At 45.1% G+C, this 20,742-nt stretch overlaps 2 protein-coding genes across 12 annotated transcripts in view; one reads left to right on the plus strand and one right to left on the minus strand.

Annotated features, from left to right (window-relative positions):
* tjap1 (tight junction associated protein 1 (peripheral)) overlaps nucleotides 1–13,362 on the minus strand; it is a 29,586-nt gene extending 16,224 nt beyond the window's left edge. For 3 of the 11 annotated variants that reach the window (XM_061789691.1, XM_061789689.1, XM_061789688.1), the window contains exons 1-3: nucleotides 7,782–8,570; nucleotides 4,739–4,767; nucleotides 1,213–1,374 (exon numbers count right to left, since the gene is read on the minus strand). In XM_061789691.1, coding sequence (XP_061645675.1) covers nucleotides 1,213–1,374; nucleotides 4,739–4,767; nucleotides 7,782–8,354 — 764 coding nt within the window. In that variant the 5' untranslated portion in view covers nucleotides 8,355–8,570. The other 8 variants (XM_061789695.1, XM_061789694.1, XM_061789699.1 and 5 more) reach the window with 6 other exon arrangements.
* On the plus strand, nucleotides 8,427–15,591 carry LOC133485653 (uncharacterized). Its single transcript, XM_061789709.1, has 2 exons — nucleotides 8,427–8,560; nucleotides 14,261–15,591. Exon 2 carries the CDS (start codon nucleotides 14,309–14,311, stop codon nucleotides 15,143–15,145), a length of 837 nt encoding a protein of 278 aa, XP_061645693.1. The 5' UTR covers nucleotides 8,427–8,560; nucleotides 14,261–14,308; the 3' UTR covers nucleotides 15,146–15,591.
* The last annotated feature ends 5,151 nt before the right edge of the window (nucleotides 15,592–20,742 follow it).

A 20,742-nucleotide genomic window follows, 5' to 3' on the forward strand; every position in this document is an offset into this window, starting at 1 on the left:
CCACCTTTTGTGACATTTTTGTTTGTTGGTGTGCCGTGAGGTTTTTCAATTGTAAAATATGTGCCTTTGCTCCATAAAGGTTGGAAATCACTGGTGTAGAGAGAGAAGAGCAGCGTAGAGAGGACTCATCCCTGGGGCGCCCCGGTGCCGGTGGTGGGTGTAGATGAGGTGGTGTCCAACAATGCTATTCGATTTCTTTTGTAAGCGGATGTAAATCACAAAAGCAGCACACTACGTAGACAAGTGGTTAGGACATCTGCCTCACAGTTCAGAAGTCGCAAGTTCAAATCCAGGCTCTGGCCTTCCTGTGTGGAGTTTGCATGTTCTCCCCGTGCTGTGTGGGTTTTCTGCAGGTACTCAGGTTTGCTCACACACCTTTCAAAAAGTAATTGAAGACTAAATTGTCCGTAGTTGTGAATGTGAATGCTTGTTTTTCTGTATGTGCCCTGCGATTGGCTGGTGACCAGCCCAGGGTGTACCCTGCGCCTCGCCCAAAGTCAGCTCGGGGAGGCACCAGCACACCCTGAAGCGAGCCTTCAGGAGGACAAGCGCTACAGAGAATGGATGGATGTCATTTGCAAATGAAAGGGGGCGCCATATAAAATCTCGCCTATAGTCGATTGATGTCCCGTGATCAGCCAGTGCCAAGTGGAGTGTAACGTCACCAATTGTACAAGTGGACTGAACGTGCACACACACGCAACCACTGCTGAACTCCTGAAAATGACTCACTGAACCCCTGGGTTCATTCGAACCAACACAGGTTAAGAACCACTGCGTTAAGACAAAATGATATGGTTTGGTTGGACATTTTGGCCATTAAATATGCAATGTTTCATTCATTATTGGTTCACTGCCTACTTTTACAGTAAACCTCAACTAGGAGTGACAAATAAACAGCTTGAAGAAAGCACGCTTTGCCTCTCATTTGGAGAGTTGTGCAAGCCAGAGTCCCAGCTGCGCACACACACGCGTGCACACGCACACGCACACACACACACACAGTATGCAGACACGGAGCACAAGAGGGTATTTTCTATCCATTTTACACTCTCCCTACATCATGGGTTTTCACCGATCGCGGGCAGGTGTGGAAGGTATCCCTTGTGAAAAATGGGGTCAGCTCACTGGACTCCACACAAAATCCTCCAGTCCACACGTGAGAATCGTGTTGTTTGTAAATAGGAATGAACGAACATATGAAGGCCTCACCGGCGAAACTTGTCCCTCATCTTGTCAAGGTCATCCCTGGTGCGGCTTAGCTCCGCCTCCATGTAATGGCGGTTACCGTCAAACTCCACCTCCATGGCGTCCATTTTGTGGCTGGAGAGGGACAGGCGTCGCCGCAGATCCTCATTCTGCTGCTGCAGGATTCTGTAGAATGACAAATGCTCTGAATCCTCATTCATGTCTTTTTGCCAGACATGCACATGCAGTACGTGCTTACTGTACATTTTTCATGTATCTGTCAATCTTTATATTTCTGACCATCTTTGACTTTGACTTCCTCGATTTGAAAATGGACACAGTCCCCTCCAAAAGTATTGGAACAGCAAGGTCAATTCCTTTGTTTTTGTTGTATACTGAAGACATTTGGGTTTCAGATCCAAAGATGAATATGAGACAAAAGTGCCGAATTCCAGCTTTCATTTCATGGTATGTACATCTAGATGTGCACCTTTTGTTTGAAGCCACCCATTTGTCAAGTGAGCAAAAGAATTGGAACAGACATAATTAAAGTGAGTAACATTTAATATTTGGTGGCATAACCCTTATTGCAATTACTGCGACCCACTGACTTCACCAGACTGTTGCATTCTTCATTTGAAATGCTTTCCCAGGCCTTCACTGCAGCCTATTTCAGTTCGTTTTTTTCTGGGGGTTTCTCCCCTTAGTCTCCTCTTCAGGACATCAAATGCATGCTCTATTGGGTTAAGGTCCGGTGACTCATTTGGCCAGTCTCAGACCTTCCACTTTTCCCCCCTGATGAAGTCTTTCGTTGTGTCGGCAGTGTGTTTTGTGTCATCGCCTTGTTGCATGATGAAGCTTCTCCCGATTAGTTTGGACGCATTTTTCTGTAAATTGCCAGACAAAATTGTTTTGTAGACTTCAGAATTCATTCTGCTGCTACCATCCTGAGTTATATCATCAATAAAGACTAGTGAGCCTGGTCCAGAAGCAGCGACCCAACCCCAAGCCATGACATGACCTCCACCATGCTTCACAGATGAGCTTGTGTGTTTTGGATCATAAGCAGATGCTTTCTTTCTCCATACTTAGGCCTTCCCATCACTTTGGTAGAAGTTATTCTTGGTCTCATCAGTCTCTAAAACTTTGTTCCAAAACTTGGCTCATCTCTGTACTTGTTTGCAAAATCCAATCTGGCCTTCCGATTCTTTTTGCTAATGAGTGGTTTGCATGTTGTGGTAAGGCCTGTAATTTCTTCTCTTCAAGTCTTCTTCGAACAGTGGATTGTGATACCTTGACCCCTGCCCTGTGGAGCTTGGTAGTATGTCACTAACTGTTGTCTTTGGGTGTTTCTTCCCAGCTTTCACAATGTTTCTGTCATCAACTGCTGTTGATACCCTTGGTCGACCTGTTCGATGTCTATTGCTCAGTACGCCAGTAGTTTCTCTCTTTTTGAGGACATTCCAAATTGTTGTAATGGCTATGCCAAATGTCTGTGCAAAGCGCTGATCGATTTTCCTTCTTCTCTCAGCTTCAAACTGGTTTGCTTTTCTCCCATAGACAGCTCTCTGGTGTTCATGTTTGCTTACCAGCAAATGCAGTTTTCACAAGTGAAACCCAAAGCCAAAAACAACCACTAATATGTAAAGGTCAGAGGACAAAGATGGATTTTTTTTTTTTTTATAAATCTAGAAGCCCTTTCCAAACCACATATGTCATTTCGCAGTGATTATATAGCAGATATACAGCAGACAAATTGATTAATATGATTCAGAATGCACCTTCTGGTTTTTGCATCTAGCGCCTTCCGGTCTTCGGCCCTATCCGGCGCTGTGACGTAACACTGGGCAAACAGCCTGTTTGTTCGGCATTGTATGCTGTTGTTCCATGCTGTTGCTCCTGTCCTTGTATATTTGTTGTCGTTTGATTTAGCAATTTCACAATGGTTTCTTGTGTGCCATTTGGTTGTACAAATGGTTCAGGCAGTGGCAAGAGTTTATTTAGCTTTCCAAGTGAAAAAGGAACCAGTGACCAGTCAATCGACAGGGGAAGAAACGTGGTCAGCTACGGGTGTCTAGCAAGCATTCATAACTCTGTGCTGATCACTTGGAACCGGCGTGTTTTGAGAAAGACTTAGCAGAAAGCATTGGATAAACAGGTGTAGTTAGGCAGAGGCTGAAACCAGCTGCGGTTCCAACTATTTTTCCTAAGGCCATCGGGACCTCAACCGCCAGCAAGAGAACTAAATCTTGCAGCCGCGATGCGGCCCAGACAAGTGGTGAGGATTTCCTTGTATATACCTACGACTCTATTATGGTTATTATGCACTGGGCAGTAGGGAAAAAAAAGAACCATGCAGTACTTTTCAGTACTGTCGTCTGTACTTTTGCCTATATGACAAGCCACCAGACACAGCAAAGACTTTCTCTGCGCGTGTTATAAAGCTACTCGAGCGAGGGGCACATCATATATAGGAATACTGCATACTATGTAAAAGCTTGTGCCGTGTCACTGAAACATATATGGATAAATAATACGTAGAGTCGTGCTAAAAAAATATTGGCACGCCCGGGGTGCCAATATTTCTAGCCATGACCGTATAAAAAGACATCCTTTCGACATACCGTCACATGGACCCAGAGGCCACTCTCTTTTTCTGTTGTTCAGCTGCGACCTGGCCGCTCGTTGTCGTCACCGTCAGGTTCCGACCTCCTGATCGGCTCAAACGTAGGGTTTGACGATGCAAGGTTCGTCAAAATCCTCCTCCTCATATTCCAACATGTTGCTCGCCATTGCGTATAGAGTGTAGCACGATGTGTTTAGCGATTGCAACGTCACTTCCGGTAGCCACACCCCGGTGTCTTGAGCTTCGGGTATGTTCGAGGAGTGCGCAATACGCGTAATAAAAACCTCATTTTTAGCTAAACTACTTGCTGGAAGTGACGTGCATGTATTACATAACATATAAACAATGCAAATATGAATTTTAACTGACCCCATAAGATCTTTGTCCTCTGACCTTTAAGCAATCACCTGAGCAACTCGAACCACCCATCAGTCACATGTTCCAATACTTTTGCTGACTTGAAAACCAAAGGTGCTCTGTCCTGAGTTGTTTAACACATCTAGATGTACATACCATGAAATAAAAGCTGGAATTCTGCACTTTTGTCTCATATTCATCTTTTGATCTGAAACCCAAATGTCTTCAGTATGCAACAAAAACAAAGCAATTGACCTTGGCGTTCCAATACTTTTGGAGGGGATTGTATCTGCACATCTGCTTAAGTAACCAGTGTGAGTACTTTTGCTACCTTGCTCATGCTAGGATACTGTATTGTTTAATTACTATGACATATTAATGATCTTACAAAATTCAGTCATATATGTTTCTTTGAATGTAGTCAAAGCTTTTACTAGTTGATGTTGTTCTTATCCATCACGTATATTTTCTCGACTCTCTGTAAGGCAAGAGTCATGGTGGGTGCCTTCAAATGAAAAGGTTGAACGTGAAATATAATAAACAGATAGAAGCAGAAGGTCAACTCACCTGATACGGTCCGAGTCGGACAAAACCTCCTGAAAGATGACAAAGAAAAAAGAGAAGTCATAAACAATCCCATCATGAACATGGTGAAAACATCCAAACGTTCTTCTTCGTTTTAGCTGACAAGGGAGAGCATTGCCAATTGATCCAAATGACACACGTGACAGATAATGGAAAAGGGACATTTGAATGATTTGTATACAAATAGTTACGTAGTGAGCACCTGCCTATGCATCCATGGTGGAATTCAACAAGCCAATGAACATTTTCTTTCCTATTCTGCCATTTCTGAAGCGGTGAAGATTGCAAGGTAACACAGCGAGGAACCATGCGGCGCGTTTCACAGCCAATGACTTGGCAGCTAGGCTGGACCAAGGTCCAGAACAGAAGAACCACTTTGGCACGAAGCACTGCAGTGTCACGTCAAAGCCAAAAGGTAAGCAGCGCTGCAGTGTCAATAATAATAGCTGACAATACTCTTACAATAATGTTAGGATGTGGAGGTGAGGGCGACACAGTGATCGAGTGGTACGCACATCTTCCTCACAGTTCTGAGGACCCAAGTTCAAATCCAGCCTCCCCCGTGTGGAGTTTGCATGTTCTCCCCGTGCCTGCCTCGGTGTTAGGTGTGAATGAGTACGCAAATGGTTGTTTGTTTATATGTGCCATGGCTGGCGACCAATTCAGGGTGTACCCCGCCTCTCGCCCAAAGACAGCTGGGATAGGCTCTAGCACGCCCGCGACCCCAGTGAGGAGAAGCGGTACAGAAATGGATGGATGGATGGATGGATGGATGTGGAGGTGAGGGCCACCAGCGGGTGTGTGGACAAGTGTACAGTTTGGAACAAAGGGATCACACCCACCCAGAATGGGGTGTAATTGCTTAGAGATGCCGAAACATGGCTGCAAAGCACTTTTTCTATTAGACATGCTGTCCGCACTTGCCCTCAAGATGGCACCAATGTACGACTTTAACCAAGGAGTGGGGCTGCATGATATAGGAAAAAAATGACATTGCGATTATCTTTTTTTTTTAACCCTGTGATATATATTGCCAGACTTGGGCAGTAATTAGGTGTAATCTGTTCTGACATGCACCCGTTCCATTCTGGAGCGTTACATTCAAAGCAGGCATGTAATAGTTTCTCTTGTCCTCATTAATAGTTATCATACAAGATGTCTAAAACCATAGATATGAACAGTAGGTAGATACAAAAAGACTCTTTTGAGCTGTGTGCCTCCGACAACGCCAAGTCAGTGGGAGCAAAGGTAGCACATTCCATGTGTGTGGCCGCAACTAAAACGGTGGTCACGTAGGCACGACGATCAGCCGGACTGGCTTATCTAGTGTTAATACCTATGCCCGGGAAGTCCAATAGAAGACGTCGTGTGAGGTCATGTGACTTTCTTGTGTCGTTTGATTGGTGAACTAGACTTAACCGTCACTAGCGCTTAAATTGGATTGGCCTAAGCAGCGCCCAGTGCGGAAGTCGGAGTCGTAGTCTCGCGTGTGAAATAGTTGATCAGCAATAATTGATAAATAAAAGTAGCGAGCCACATTAAGATCACTATAACGGAGTAAAGGTAGCTTTACTTCTTAACAGCAGAAGCGGCGGAAGTGTTTTTTGTGATCTCCTCAACTCCTGTGACTTATCCAAAGCAGGTCCCGAGCGCACAGGGAGAACCTCAGGGCAATGTGCACGCATATCAGTCCTCCGCGGAGTAATATTCCCAATTACATCTGTGTGTGATGGTGGATGTGTGGAATGGATCTAGCTGCCAGTGTTCAAGGAGTACGAAACAGCCTATGACGAGTCCGACGGCCACCCCTCCAACCCCCAGGAAAAACTCATGGGATTTATACGAGTCACGTAAATGGCCTATTTTGAGTTAAAGAACGTCGAATTTCGCCGAAAGGCAACTGATTTGCATGGACGTGAATAACAAGGATGCCTGTACATTGGCGCTGCATAAGGTTGCGTACCACGCCATACAATCACAACAAGAGAACTGGGAATGCGCTTTCATAGGTAATATTTTTTTTTTTTTTTTTTTTTTTTTAAATGTTCTGTAATGATGGCACATACTTTGGCATTGACATGAAAATAAACCTCACGGCAAATCATTTGAGAAATGAACGTTACAACTTTACTACAAGGTTTATGTATTGCTAACGTCAACCCTCCCAACATGGGCATGTCTGTTCGCCGGCTGCTTCGGCACGCTGGTGTATGTAGCCTTCGCTTCACATCTGTCTATACAACACTCTGAGCTGCTCCATGTGTGTTGTTTGAAGGATTATAATGTACCGTAACATCAGTGTTAAAGTTATTAGCATGTCCAACCGGGTCCCTTTGCTGGTCTTACAGTTGATTCACTGCATATCAATACACCAACATCAATCCCAATTGCACACAATATATTGTGTTACCCTAGAGGATAGGTCCCGCCCAAATTGGCGAATGCCCAACTGTAAACACGTGAATCAGGCGGCTCAGTTTGGTGGTGACATCGAGTGTTGACAGATGCGCAGATTGGTGTCGACAGATGCGAACGCTGGCTTCAGGACGGCGTCGGTGAATATGTGGGGAGCGGGACTTTGCGCCGGCCGAATTGTCCGGTCGCGACGCACAGGAAGTCAATTGCTGCCTCTGCCGATTCGAGCACTCGCGTCACTTTGAAGCTTTTAAGGCCACTGGCTTTTTTCCACACCCCAGGTGGGCCCGCTTGTGCAAGTAAATGTGACCCACTGGCCGAGCAAGCAGATCCGCCCCACTGGTTGTCAATCTAACGAAAGGCGCCTCGTTATTTGCCCACCGGGATGCGGGGCGGGACGAAGGCCGACTCACACGCACGGGAGGCCCGATCCCTAAAACCGCTTCATTTTTGCAAGAAAGGAAATATGCTGACAAAAATGGGACACGATTTTCGATTGTTGGGGGTTTTGATGAAAGCATGCCATAGACATGTTATTAGGGCACATGGGAAAAAGCAATACCATGTCTCATTGAATCAGCTGAAAACACAAACATGACCCCAAACCCACCTTAATGTGTGACACAACTTCCTGTTCCGTAAGAGGAAGTCCCCGTTCGTCTCCTCTATTTACCTTCAGCACTTCCTCTCTATAACCCGCCCCCTCGGACCGCCGCAGCGCTGCCACCCATCTGTCCCAACGCCGCTTGCGGTCTGCGGACTCGCCGTCCGACGTCCGCTTCCTCGGGTGGCGGTCCCGGGGTCGAGGAGTGGGGCTTCCGTGGCATCGGGAGGGCCCCCTGACGATTGGCATGAGGTGGGGCGGGTTTATGACGCGGCAGGTAATTTCATCCAGAAAGTTGGAGAAGCGGACCTTCTCCTCCAGGAAGTGCATTGTCCTCCACGCCAAGTGCTTCCTGTGCGCAGAGGGCAGGCTGGAGGAAACCTGCTGGTGCGGGGGCGGCTCGCGCTCGAAAGTGGACGTCGCCAAAAAGTGGGCGCCCCGCCCCGTACAGCCGTCCAACAGCTCCGCAGACCCGGACTTCCTGAAGACATCGTAGGCACGCTCCTCACCCCGAGAAGCGCCTTTCTTCAGGATGCTCCTTGGGGGAGCGGCGGCTCCTCTTTGGACCAGTTGCTCCATGCGGCATCTCCCAGCGCTTAGGCGCCGCGCGTGGGAATGCTCTCTCTCGTTGCTGAAATGGCACGGGGCCGGAATGCAAAATTCCAAACTCGACGGGCTGGATACTTCCGGCTCGCTGCCGGGCGGCAAGGGTGGCGCATCAGGGACGCCGTGCGGCGTACACTGCCGTTTATAGGCAGCGGGAAGCGGCTGAATGGGTGTTGGAGGTGAGTTTAAAGTTTGGAGTTTTACCTGACTGTCATCCAGTTGAGGAGGCGGTGTCGGCATCGGCGCGGCGGGAATGGCGTGACGCGCTTCACGATGCTGTGGCGGAGCTTTCCGGTACGGCTTCTTGGACGGTGCCGCGCTAGTCATTCTGGGCCTCTGTCCTTCTTTCCTTCCTTTCGTCCTTCCTGTCAGTCGTGTCATAAAAAATAAGTCACAAAAACACAAGCGCCCACCACAAGCACAAACAGCCCCAGCCGGCCTCAATCGCCAAGTGATGGGGCAGTCGCTATTGCTCGGTCGCTCGTTGGTTTGCTCTCTAGGTCGAAGCTTGTCACAGCTTATCAGCATCTAATGTGCCTGTGTGTGTGTGCGCCTCAGGCTGCACATTGATCTTAGTATGTTTCCAGAACAGGAAGTGCAGCTCCATTGATCAGACTGAGGCTAACATTAGCATAGGCGCCCGCTGACCTTTTAACCTTCAAGTGGATTCTTTGTTCATTCAATGACTGCTTATGCACTTGTGGTTCGACACGATCGGCATTTCATTGCCTTGTATTTTTGACGTGTGAAATGACAAAATTCAATCTCATCGAATTTGCTGTCTTATACATTTGATTAGAAAATGAGCAAAAAAGCTGGCATGTGGTATGGACGCTGTGACGTTTTGTGTTCTTTGCTTAAAAGAGGAAAAATGTTGAGGCATAAGCGGTTAGGAGAAGGGAAGGATGGATAAGAAAAACAATGAAAAAACAATTTTGCCATATCCTACTAGTGTGCTGAGTTGACCATGTAGCCTATTAGTTCGCTCTTTGTCCTCACTAGTAAGACAATCCAGTGCATTAGTAGAGTAACTTCATGTTACTGTGCACTAGTTGGCATCTGTGTGCCACTAGTACTACTGGTGACTCAATAAAAGTTTATATGTTAGAGATGACCTGAGCCAAGTCTTTCACTTCCGAACTCCTACTGATATCGCCGCCTTGAATTTTGGCCGATATTGATATCGGTCTGATCCAATATCAGAATCAGAATCATCTTTATTTTGCCATGTATGTTAAAAACACACAAGGAATTTGCCTCCGGTAGTTAGTTGGAGCCGCTCTAGTACGACAACAGACAGCCAATGGACAGAGAATACTTTGGAGACATAAAGACATTGAGAAAAACAGTCACTGAGCAATAAAAGGTCGCTAGTAATCTGGTAATGCTGGTACAATTTTGATTTTGATTTTATTTATTTTTCAGCAATAATCATACTTACTTATTTTTTTTTAATATGGAATGTTAGATAAGGCTTGATCAAGTGATATTATTCAAACAGAGAACAATAATCAGCAACAGTAGGTATTAAAAACACACTTAACCATTGATTATTAACCAACGGATTACATAAAGTAACGTTAAAAATAAGATGTACTACAATTGAACAACATAAATAAAAACTATATTTGGAAATCCTGAAAAATAAAACCATAACAAAAATATATATTTAAATTGCACCACAACCGCTGCTGCTTAACTTAAACATAAGCTTCTTCTAAATTTGAATAGTTGAAATAAAATATTCACTTGAAAACCATGAAAAAAATCTCAATTCATAATAAATACAAATTATATTTTATAGTGCAAAACAACAATTAGAGTTCAATTCAGTTTTTTACTGTCACTATATGTTGGCAACATCATTTGCTTTCTCCGGATGCGCGGCAATATTCTTAAACCTCTGGATGGAACTAAAGTTGATTTTGTATTGACAATCACTGTTCCTGCTGTGCACATCTTGTCCTCTGAGGGGCAATGTGATACACGCATTGAGATACACACTTGCAGTAAGAAAAAAGTCAAAGACACGATCGAATAGTGTTAATATAAATCATTTTTCACAGAGTTTGAAGAATATGTGCCAGAGAGAATTGTTATATTGCCTGTTTGTATGTGGTTATACAGTGTTTGTGTATCAATAGTCCTTATTTTAAGAGATATACGTGCCGCGAGTTAAACGCAAATTTTTGTTAGCTCGTCAACGTTTTTTTTCATTGTGTGTTAGCTTTGAGATAACAATTTTTGTGAACAAAAATGAAGAAACAAAGGCTGTGATGTATTTGAACATGAAATAGGTGTAATTCTTATGTTATGTGAGGTTAGTCTTACAGTGAACCTTACCTGGAGTGTCAATACATGACTTGAAGGAGCAACATTTGCTCTTACTCCTTACTATGTTAGCACCTTAGCAAACTATTGTTGTGATCACGTAGGCTAAATGTACTCGGATGCTTGTTTTTTTGCTGACATGGAACTGATTTCCAATCTTGAGGACCGGGGTTCAATCTCCGGCCCCGCCTTTGTGGAGTTTGCATGTTCTCCCCGTGCCTGCGTGGGTTTTCTCCGGGCACCCCGGTTTCCTCCCACATCCCAAAAACATGCATGAATTGGAGACTCTAAATTGCCCGTAGGTGTGACTGTGAGTGCGAATGGTTGTTTGTTTGTATGTATGTGCCCTGCGATTGGCTGGCAACCAGTTGAGGGTGTACCCCGCCTCCTGCCCGATGATAGCTGGGATAGGCTCCAGCACGCGCGCGAACCTAGTGAGGAGAAGTGGCTCAGAAAATGGATGGGGATATACATATATATATATACACACATATATATATATATATATATACATATATATATATATATATATATACACACACACACACACACTTGCAACTTGACTTGGACTTGAACAAAAATGATACGCGACTTCACTTGGACTCGAACCCATTGAGTTGAAAAGACTTTGACCAAAGCGCTGAGAAACCAAAATTCATAGCTTTTCTTTCTAAGGCTATATGTGTCACTTATTGTTATACTACAGGAAAACATGAAAAGTCACAACATAATGCTGCGGAGCTTACTGATTATTAAGTAGGTCAAAGTGTACCACGCTACAGTTAGTTCACATTTTCTTTGGACAGTTAATGACAGTTCCTGTTCTTTACAGTATGGGTTAGTCAGTGTAGTGTTCTCTAGAATCAGTCTTGTATTTTTCTAGTCACTTTATTTACCAATCAATCAGCACACAGCCAGCATCTATTTGACATGAAACTACATTCTTCATAACTAGAGCCCCCTAGTGTTCCAACTGAAGTTGGATAAAACTGTCTTTATGACAAGATGACAAAGTTGTGTTCCTCTTTTTTTAAATTGCCTTATGTTTTTGATACTCACAAGAAATGCCTATTTATATTTGTGTTTGAAATGGCCTCACTAGAAATGTTTGTACACAAGAAAATGCAGTTTCCTGCTTTATGCACAATGTGAATTTAAGAAAAATACTGTTGATTATCTAAATGAGGAAACCAATTAGTGAAATGTTTAATTTAGTCTTGTGTATTCATAATTGCGCTTTAATCAAGCACAAATATATTTTATCCTTATCCTTGAGTATTCCAATAGATTTGTCAGGAGAATACTCGATTACCTAACTGCAGCACAACTGGAAGTAAATTCTTATTTGTGATAGGTCTGTTTTATGTCACTTCCGAATTAAAGCTAAAAAAAATAAGTCATTGCATAGCATTTTCCAAAAATAACTGAAAATGTGCGGCACGGTGACGGCCTCACAGTTCTGAGGACCCGGGTTGAAATCCGGCCTCGCCTGTGTGGAGTTGGCATGTTCTCTACGTGCCTGTGTGGGTTTTCCTTGGGTACTCCGGTTTCCCAAAAACACGCATGCTAGGTTGATTGAAGACTCTAAATTGCCCGTAGGTGTGAATGTGAGTGTAAATGGTTGTTTGTTTGTATGTGCCCTGCGATTGGGTGGCAACCAGTTCATGGTGTACCTGCCCGATGATAGCTGGGATTGGCTCCAGCACATTCGCGACCCTAGTGAGGAGAAGCGGCTCAGAAAATGGATGGATGGATGGAATATGTACATAATTAAATATAGAAATATATATTAAAATATATTTTTGTTAAAATGACTCGAAACTCAAGGTGTAGGACTTGCGACTTGAGTCGGGACTTGCCTGTCTTGACTTGGGACTACAGGTAAATAAATAGCTGTAAACAAGTGAAAAATGGTCTAAAAACAAGGTAATGAGTCTTCCTTTTTTTCAGATTGAGTTTTTACAGTGTGGTTGTTTATTTTCATTTTTTTTTTTTTATATATACTGGCAGTCTCAGGTCGCCTCCATTGCCAAAACTACGCGTTATATGTAGTTAAATGCTAGTTTACGACAGGACACCTGATGAAACACTTTTCAAATGTCTGCTTTTCAATTATTATGATTATGATGTGCGTGCGTGTTTGTGTCGAATGTGCTGCCATGGCAACACAAGCGCTCCAACGAGACGACTATTTGTTCCTCTTTTAAGTTTGAGCGCCACCTTCAGTCTCTCTCGCTTGCTGCCCAAACGCACGCACGCCCGCGCGCGCGCGATAAACCGAGGTGAAGGGGGCTGGGCCACGGGAGTCTGACACGGCCTAATCTACCAACCCGATCTCGATCTAGCGGCCGCACCGGGGCGAATGTAGTGATCGAAACACCCGATCCGACTCACCTCGGCTCCAGGCAGGCCAGTCGGCCCGCCGGCTGCCCTAAAGTTTAGCCGAAGCTGCGTCCTCTGGAGCGGCTGCGGAGCGATCCGAAGCCGGGAGCGAGCGACGATACTCGGCCGCCAATGAGGTCGCCGAGCGGGGCGGCAGCCGCTCGACAGCTGCTCGAGCGAGCCACGAAAATCACTCGGAGAAAGTTGACAAGCTCTTAGCTTCAGCTGTCGCCATCTTTGCCCGCCCGCGGGGCATTATGGGTAATCCTCCCCTCGAACCCCACGCCTAGCTCCAGCGTAGTGACGTCATACACTTAGGGCGAGCGAACGTTTGAACGAAGAAACAAACAAACCAAAAAACTTCGAACCAAAAGGTACGGAATACATTCCACAGTTAAAAAAAAAAAATTAAAACAAAAATAAAAATAATTTTAAAAAATTACATCCACAATATTCACATTCCCACCTGCAAATAAATATTTGTATCTGATTTCTTCTATTCATTTAGTCTTTTGACTTTTTGGGCTAATCTGGGACTGTTTTGGATATCAAATTGAATATTTCGTATCATCTGTAAATGTGTGTTGGTATGACAATATAAGTCATTGAATCCTCAAAAAGGAAAAAGTAAATTAAAGATCAATGAGCAATCAAGGAACTGTCATGAACGGAGGATAGGACCCAAAAATGCACGACTCCAAAACAAATGGACAGTTTCAAAAAGAGAGGTTTAATATACGGGCAGAGGTCGGTACACAGGCAGGCAATTCAAAAAAGGCAACAGTATCCAAAAACATGAGGCAAAAAGGCGAGGTCGATAATCGGAGCAGGGTCGAGTCTTACTGTGAGTCGGTGACGTGGAAACAAGGAATGCTGGAACGCCACGACAAGGTACAACGGACAGGTGACGAGAGAGCATGAGACACGAGGTTAAACGCAAGGGGTAATTAGGGTGAACGAGGCACAGGTGTTGAAGATGCTCTCAGGAGCAGGTGGGTGTGAAACAGGGGGAAGACAAAAACCGGAACACACACCCATGACAGGAACTATCAGTTTCATATAAGTGCGCAGCTGTGTGGCCACTCACGTACGTGCACAATAGCCGTGGAGTTTTGCCAAGTGTTTTTTTCTTTATATTGCCTGACCAAAGTGTTTTTGTTTTCCAGGCCAGTCGCCACTTGATAGAGGAGGACAGGAGGACGGTGGCGAAAAGCATGTGTCACCATGCCAACACTGCTGACAAATTTGATGTTGCTCTGCTGGATGAGAGGGAAGCATACCTCATACGTGAACTCAAGCTCACAGCCCTCCAGTGTGATCTGGATCAGCCTGCAGACGTGCAGGATGAGTACTGCGCTTCCATTGAGGACGATGATGACCAAGAGGAGGCTGCGTACAACGCGGACAACCGAGAGGAGGAGTCGTACGACGCCGACAACCGAGAGGAGGAGGCGTACGACGCCGACAACCGAGAGGAGGAGGCGTACGACGCCGACAACCGAGAGGAGGAGGCGTACGACGCGGACAACCGAGAGGAGGAGGCGTACGACGCGGACAACCGAGAGGAGGAGTCGTACGACGCGGACAACCGAGAGGAGGAGGCCGACGACGTGGACTACCAAGAGGAGGCCTTTGATGGGGATGCCCCACTGCAGGTAGGGAACAACATGCCTTCAGATGTGCCGATTCAGTCGTCCACCAAGTCCAAACCCTCTCATAGAAAAGAGATGTGCCAAAGTATTGTGGGAAGTGTGAGACAAGACAAAAGCAGAAACGGACATGTTTCAACAAATCCCGTCCACCACCAGGCAAGATCCAATTCACCAAGACTGTGCCCCTTGCTGGAATTACAAAAACAGAAGAACAACAATGGCTCTGATCCGACTGAAGTTAGCCCTTTCCACAAGCTCAGTCTGCTCTCTTGGCAGAGTCCCTGGCATCAACAGTGCCATCCCCGCAGAGTCTCCGGTGCTGCCATTGTCTGCAGAGCCTCCAGTCACTGTCGCCACTGTCCTCGCGCCGCCGTCCGCAGAGCCAATGGTCACCGCTGACCTCGTGCTGCTGAAAACAGAGTTGCCAATTGCCAACACCCATGCTTTGCTGCTGCCCACACAGTCTCCAGCGCTCTTAGGGTTAGGGTTAGGTGAGGGGAACCGAACCCTCCCTCTCCCAGTATAGGGGAAATAATTCCCCTTCCGCAATCGGGGGGGGAGATGCACGGTCCATCCCCCTATGCCATCTCCCGTCTCCATTTCCCCATTCCTGGCGGCGTGCCTGCTGGCCCCGCCGGTCATAGTGGACCACTTTCCACTCTCCACCAGTCATCCTTGTTCCAATTTTCTTTTTTATTTTTCCAAATGAATTGTATAGAGTCGTCTTTGTTATTTATGTAATATTTTTTTGTTTTAGATGTGCTATTTATTAATAGGTATACATTTGTAATATATTTGTAATCATAACAACCAAAACCCACAAAAAAAATAAATAAATAAATAAATCCCCTCAAAAACTTTTTTTGTCGCCCAAACGGTGTGCCTCGACAACGTTTCGGCTCTAAGGAGCCTTCCTCAGGTCCTGGCACACCAAATTCAAAAATACAATGCACAATTAGGCGATGTTAACTGTCCAAACATTGAAACCAAACTGAGTCAGTAAAAACGTTCTTCCCTTTTATGCCCACTGTTTTTTGTCCTATGTTTAAAAAGATCTTTTAAAAGAATAATATGTGCAAAGTGCTTGTGTGCGTTGTGCCACACGTGATTGTGTGTGCATCCAGGGGTTGGTGCGTCCCAGTAGTCAAAGCAGCATAACGCTTAAGATCATGCCCAAGGTGAAGAGGGAGAAGGAAAAGCTCCACAAGCAGAAGTCAAACCGCTCGCTCGCTCTCAGGTTGGAACAGCCGATAAAACACACCCGAAGTCATCTAGCAGACAAATTAGAATTTGGACTGTTGTTTTGAGCAGGTTACTTTGCTTCCCTCTAGTGGCCTGGTGAGGTAAAATTTGCAGCTGCATGGCCGTCTACTTGAAGCTGCTTTCACACAGCATTCCTTTTCCCCCCTTTCCATATTGTCCACCAATGTATTCTCCTTTCCTTTTTGAGAGCCTCACCCACCGAAATAGCCTTTGTCCTGAGAACATGCGTGCTTGCACACTGCCGATGTAGGTTGCGACATTAACATAATTAGATGTCAGCGTGCCAGCTCCGATTGTTTTCAACACAAAGTAGCATGTGTAGTGATTTTTTTTTTTTTTTTTAAATGAATACCTCTCTGACATTTTCAATCCAGAAAGTATTTTATAAATGATAATTGGTCCTAAAGTTGTGGCCAGTTGTTAAAGATGTACTGTTTTTCGAAGAACTTTTGAAAATCATTTTTGTGCGCACGTGTATATAGAGTACATATTGTGGGCATCGGGCCAAATTTGGTCTGTCTATCCATACATTTTCAAAACCGCTTATCCCGGTAAAGGTCGTGGGGCGCTGCGCCGGAGCCTATCCCAGCTGATTTTGGGCGAAAGGCGGACTACGCCCTGAACCGGTCGCCAGTCAGTCGCAGGGCACATAGACAGGGACAACCATTCGCACTCACATTCACACCGTCACTGAGTGGGAACTGAACCCACGCTGCCCGCACCAAAGTCTGGCGAGTGCACCACGACACCATCAGTGACTTACCCAAATCTGTTCAATTTCCTATTTTTTCACCAATTGATACTGTTGTTCAGTCCACACGTGGGATTGTTATTCTTCCAAATGACTGAGTGTTGTAAATTGCTTCCTCTTTGATGATGCAGCGTTAATAAAGACGTAGTTATTTTGTTTTCCTGAAAAGTAATGGTTTTGCACATGCAAGTATTCCACCCAACGCCAATGATATCCAACCTATAGGATACAGTGTGGTTTTTGTACGAGCGCGCATTTGGAGTTTGTAATCGCTCGCGGTCGTGCCGCTTTAGGAACATGGGATGTCAAGTGCACGACTCCTGAAGCAGAATCGCCAGGCAACTGATGATCTTTTCCGGCCCCTACCCTTGACCGCCGCGAGTGAGGAGATGCCGTGCTCTTATCTGCCGGCACCCGCTGTCCTGACTGCGGCGTAGGCGGCAAGGATTAGCTGTTTTGCGTTTCCTTACTGTGCCTTTTTTTTTGGGAAGCGGGGTCACTCGCATTGCTCCTCCACTGGCCTGCTGTGCTAATGAAAGAGCCTACAATTCTGTCATTTTGTCATAAACAGTGTCTACACGTTGCTTGCATGCACCAGAGTACAGAACATCTTTTAGAAACGACACGATGGAAACCGCCTTCAGACTGAAATAGACTTTCTGGGACACCTTGTTTCTACGCCAAGCCAACCTTCAATGGCACCAGAAGCCGATGTGCAGAAATCTTGGACGTTGAACAGAAAAGAAAAACATTGACTGTATTTGTGTGTTGAGCTGTTAATAATACTACTGATAATAATACTGATAATGATGTGCACATGCAAGGTGCTCAAGCGGTTTTGACTTTGTTTGGCTTGTCGTGACCTCAACTAAAGAGGTCACGGGGGTGGTTCATGATCAGCTGACTCGAGATGTAATGCACCAATGTGAATGTTTGCTTTGCCAGTAGTTCCCAATTGTTCTTATCGTCTTGCTCTCGTGGGTTTGCTGTCCAATCCCCAAGGTCCCCCCAACCATCACCCCGTGCGTTCATAAACACGATAGGATCAATGAAGAAATCAAGTTGGCCAAATGGGGAAATTTGTAGTTTGCATAAGCATGTTTAGTCTAAGCTGATGCTTTCTGTGAGGGGCATACTAAATGATAGCGCGTGCAGGAACATGCTTGTTTCCGCTCACGGTCGAGCATTCAGTTTCAGTTTATTTTTTGAAAGGGGACAATGCAATTTCATAAAACACATGAAGTACACATGGTTAAAAAAGCCAGAATTAGCCAGAAGGCTAGTTAAGCCAAGCTCCACTGTCGTCGGGTGCTGTTTCTGCATCCAGTGTGCGCTGGTGCCTCTTTGCCTTCATGGCTTTTGTGGTGTGCCAAGTAGAGCGACACACTCCAGTGGTGTGTGGAATGTGGCGTTCATTTGAAGTTTACTGTGTCTTTACAGACTCCTTGATGGGGGAAATGTGCGTGTACATGCGTTTACGGCAAATTAGGTGAAGAATATGAATTTTTATTTGTGATGAACAATTAAATATATAATGTAAAAATGCACGCCCATCGATGTGATCCATGGCTGTGGCGTTCCTGCTCCCGTGTCCACTGATGCGCCGGGCCAACGTGTTACCATGGTAACCACGTTAGCCATTTGAAGCCATATGAATGAAATGTGTATATGGGTTTTAAAAAGAAAGCTCATGTATATTTAATTTGATCAATGATTGTTTGAACGTAATTTAATGGGTTAACAATGATTCCGCAATGCCGGGTGTTTGCACGAGTGTGTGCGTGTTGCCAGTTGTTCCGTCATGTAACAAAGATAAGCTTTGGAAATTAAAATGACTTGATGGTGTGATAAATGTGCGTCTGCTGCTGCTTTCAATGTGTCTCTCTTAAAAGTAAGTTTTATTAATACCTGCATTTAAGTTTGTACGGTTTGTATGAAAATGCTTGCCGCAGCTTCTCCTTACATACATTGTGACCAACAAAGCTGACACAATATGAAGTTGTCATTTCTCTTAATTGTTGATGAATGAAATGTTTAGAGTGAGGAGCTATAAAGGTGTTCTGTCATAAACAGACTCTGCCTCTTTTCCCAACACAACTCTGCTTTCAGCTGGACTATTGCATGACAGGCGTGCGTGTCAAATGCCTCAGTGTGTTTTGTATGTTGTTTGTGAATCCATCCAGTAAGTAATAAAGTGTATTGGAAAACTAAGTGATTGTTGTAGTGCATTGTGCAAATAAAGTGAAAAATACCTCCACTTCTAAATAGAAAAGTAATGCAATCATACCCCAATTGTGGCCTCATGAGAATCAATGTAAACTAATTCAACAACTATGTAAAAATTGTCCTACATTTATGGCAAACGCTGCAGAATCCAAACTTTTTGGGGAATATTTGTTTTCAAAATGTTTTTGAAAATATAACATTCGAATGAAAGACTTCCATTGTGTGTAGTGACCCTGAACCATTGAGTTATTTAAAAAATAAAAACTGTGATGCAAATGAAACATATTCGACAACCTTTCCTCCTAGTACTAGTACTAGTACTAGTACAGCAGATTTCGGCATCACGTGAATGACTTCAATCAAGCACGAGAAATGGACAGTTCTAGGACATAATTAGGACTTGGTCATCTGATTGGTCGCATTTGGCGCCAAAATATACGCAGACTAAGCTGATTGGTTAATGCAACACATCTATGATTGGTTAATGCAAAACATCTATTTCCGGTTTGGATCGCTTAAACGGGCGAGGCGAGTGACGTTACTTTCGTCTTCATTTGTTCCAGCCAAGGTAAGCACGCTGCTTCACGCTCTCTAGCAATGAATGTTGTTTTTGCTTTGTATTGACTTATTTGAGCGTGTTTTTGACATGTTTAACTCGGCACGCACTCGGAGTGTGATAGCGTCTTGTGAGTGATTTGACATGCGTTAATTTGTCCTTATACAGCTGAGTGAACATGCGGGGTCGTCGTTTTGTAGCGTAAGGTTTGAACTTTATTCGACGCCCAGATGCATAATTGGCTTAGTGGCGTCGCTGGCTTGTGTTTTTATACTTTGCGTGAGTGGGGTGAATGCATTTTTTGTTTTTTAGCGGTGTTTTAATGTACAATTGCCGTCGTCCTCCTGGCGGGACTCTCGCTTAAACATGACGTCACCGCGGCAGCTCCGCGTTCGTCATTGTTTAGCAAAGTTTGAACTTTGTTCGACGCCCGAATGCATAATTGGCTTCGTGGCGTCGCTGGCTTGGGGTTTTACACTTTGCGCGAGTGGCGCGAATGAGTCTCGAGCGTTTTCGTGGTTTTAGCGGTGTTGTAATGCACAATTGCCATCGTCCTCGTGGCGAGTGTCGCTTGAATATGACGTCGCCGCTGCTGCGACGTGGTCGCCATTTTGTTGAGCAAAGTTTGAACTTTACTCGACGGCCAAATGAGTAATGGACGACATGGCGTCGCTGGCTTGGCGTTTTACACTTTGCGTGTGTGGCGCGAAGTAGTTTGAGTGTTTACGTGGTGTTTTAGCGGTGTTGTAATGCACAATTACCGTCGTCCTCGTGGCGGGAGTGTCGCTTGAATATGACGTCGCCGCTGCTGCGACGTGGTCGCCATTTTGTTGAGCAAAGTTTGAACTTTACTCGACGGCCAAATGAGTAATGGACGACATGGCGTCGCTGGCTTGGCGTTTTACACTTTGCGTGTGTGGCGCGAAGTAGTTTGAGTGTTTACGTGGTGTTTTAGCGGTGTTGTAATGCACAATTACCGTCGTCCTCGTGGCGGGAGTGTCGCTTGAATATGACGTCGCCGCTGCTGCGACGTGGTCGCCATTTTGTTGAGCAAAGTTTGAACTTTACTCGACGGCCAAATGAATAATGGACGACATGGCGTCGCTGGCTTGGCGTTTTACACTTTGCGTGTGGCGCGAAGCAGTTTGAGCGTTGTTGTTTTAGCGGCGTTGTAATGCACAATTGCCGTCGTTCTCGTGG

The sequence above is a fragment of the Phyllopteryx taeniolatus genome, chromosome 11 (genome assembly GCF_024500385.1).
Source record: "Phyllopteryx taeniolatus isolate TA_2022b chromosome 11, UOR_Ptae_1.2, whole genome shotgun sequence".
Lineage (NCBI taxonomy): Eukaryota > Metazoa > Chordata > Actinopteri > Syngnathiformes > Syngnathidae > Phyllopteryx > Phyllopteryx taeniolatus.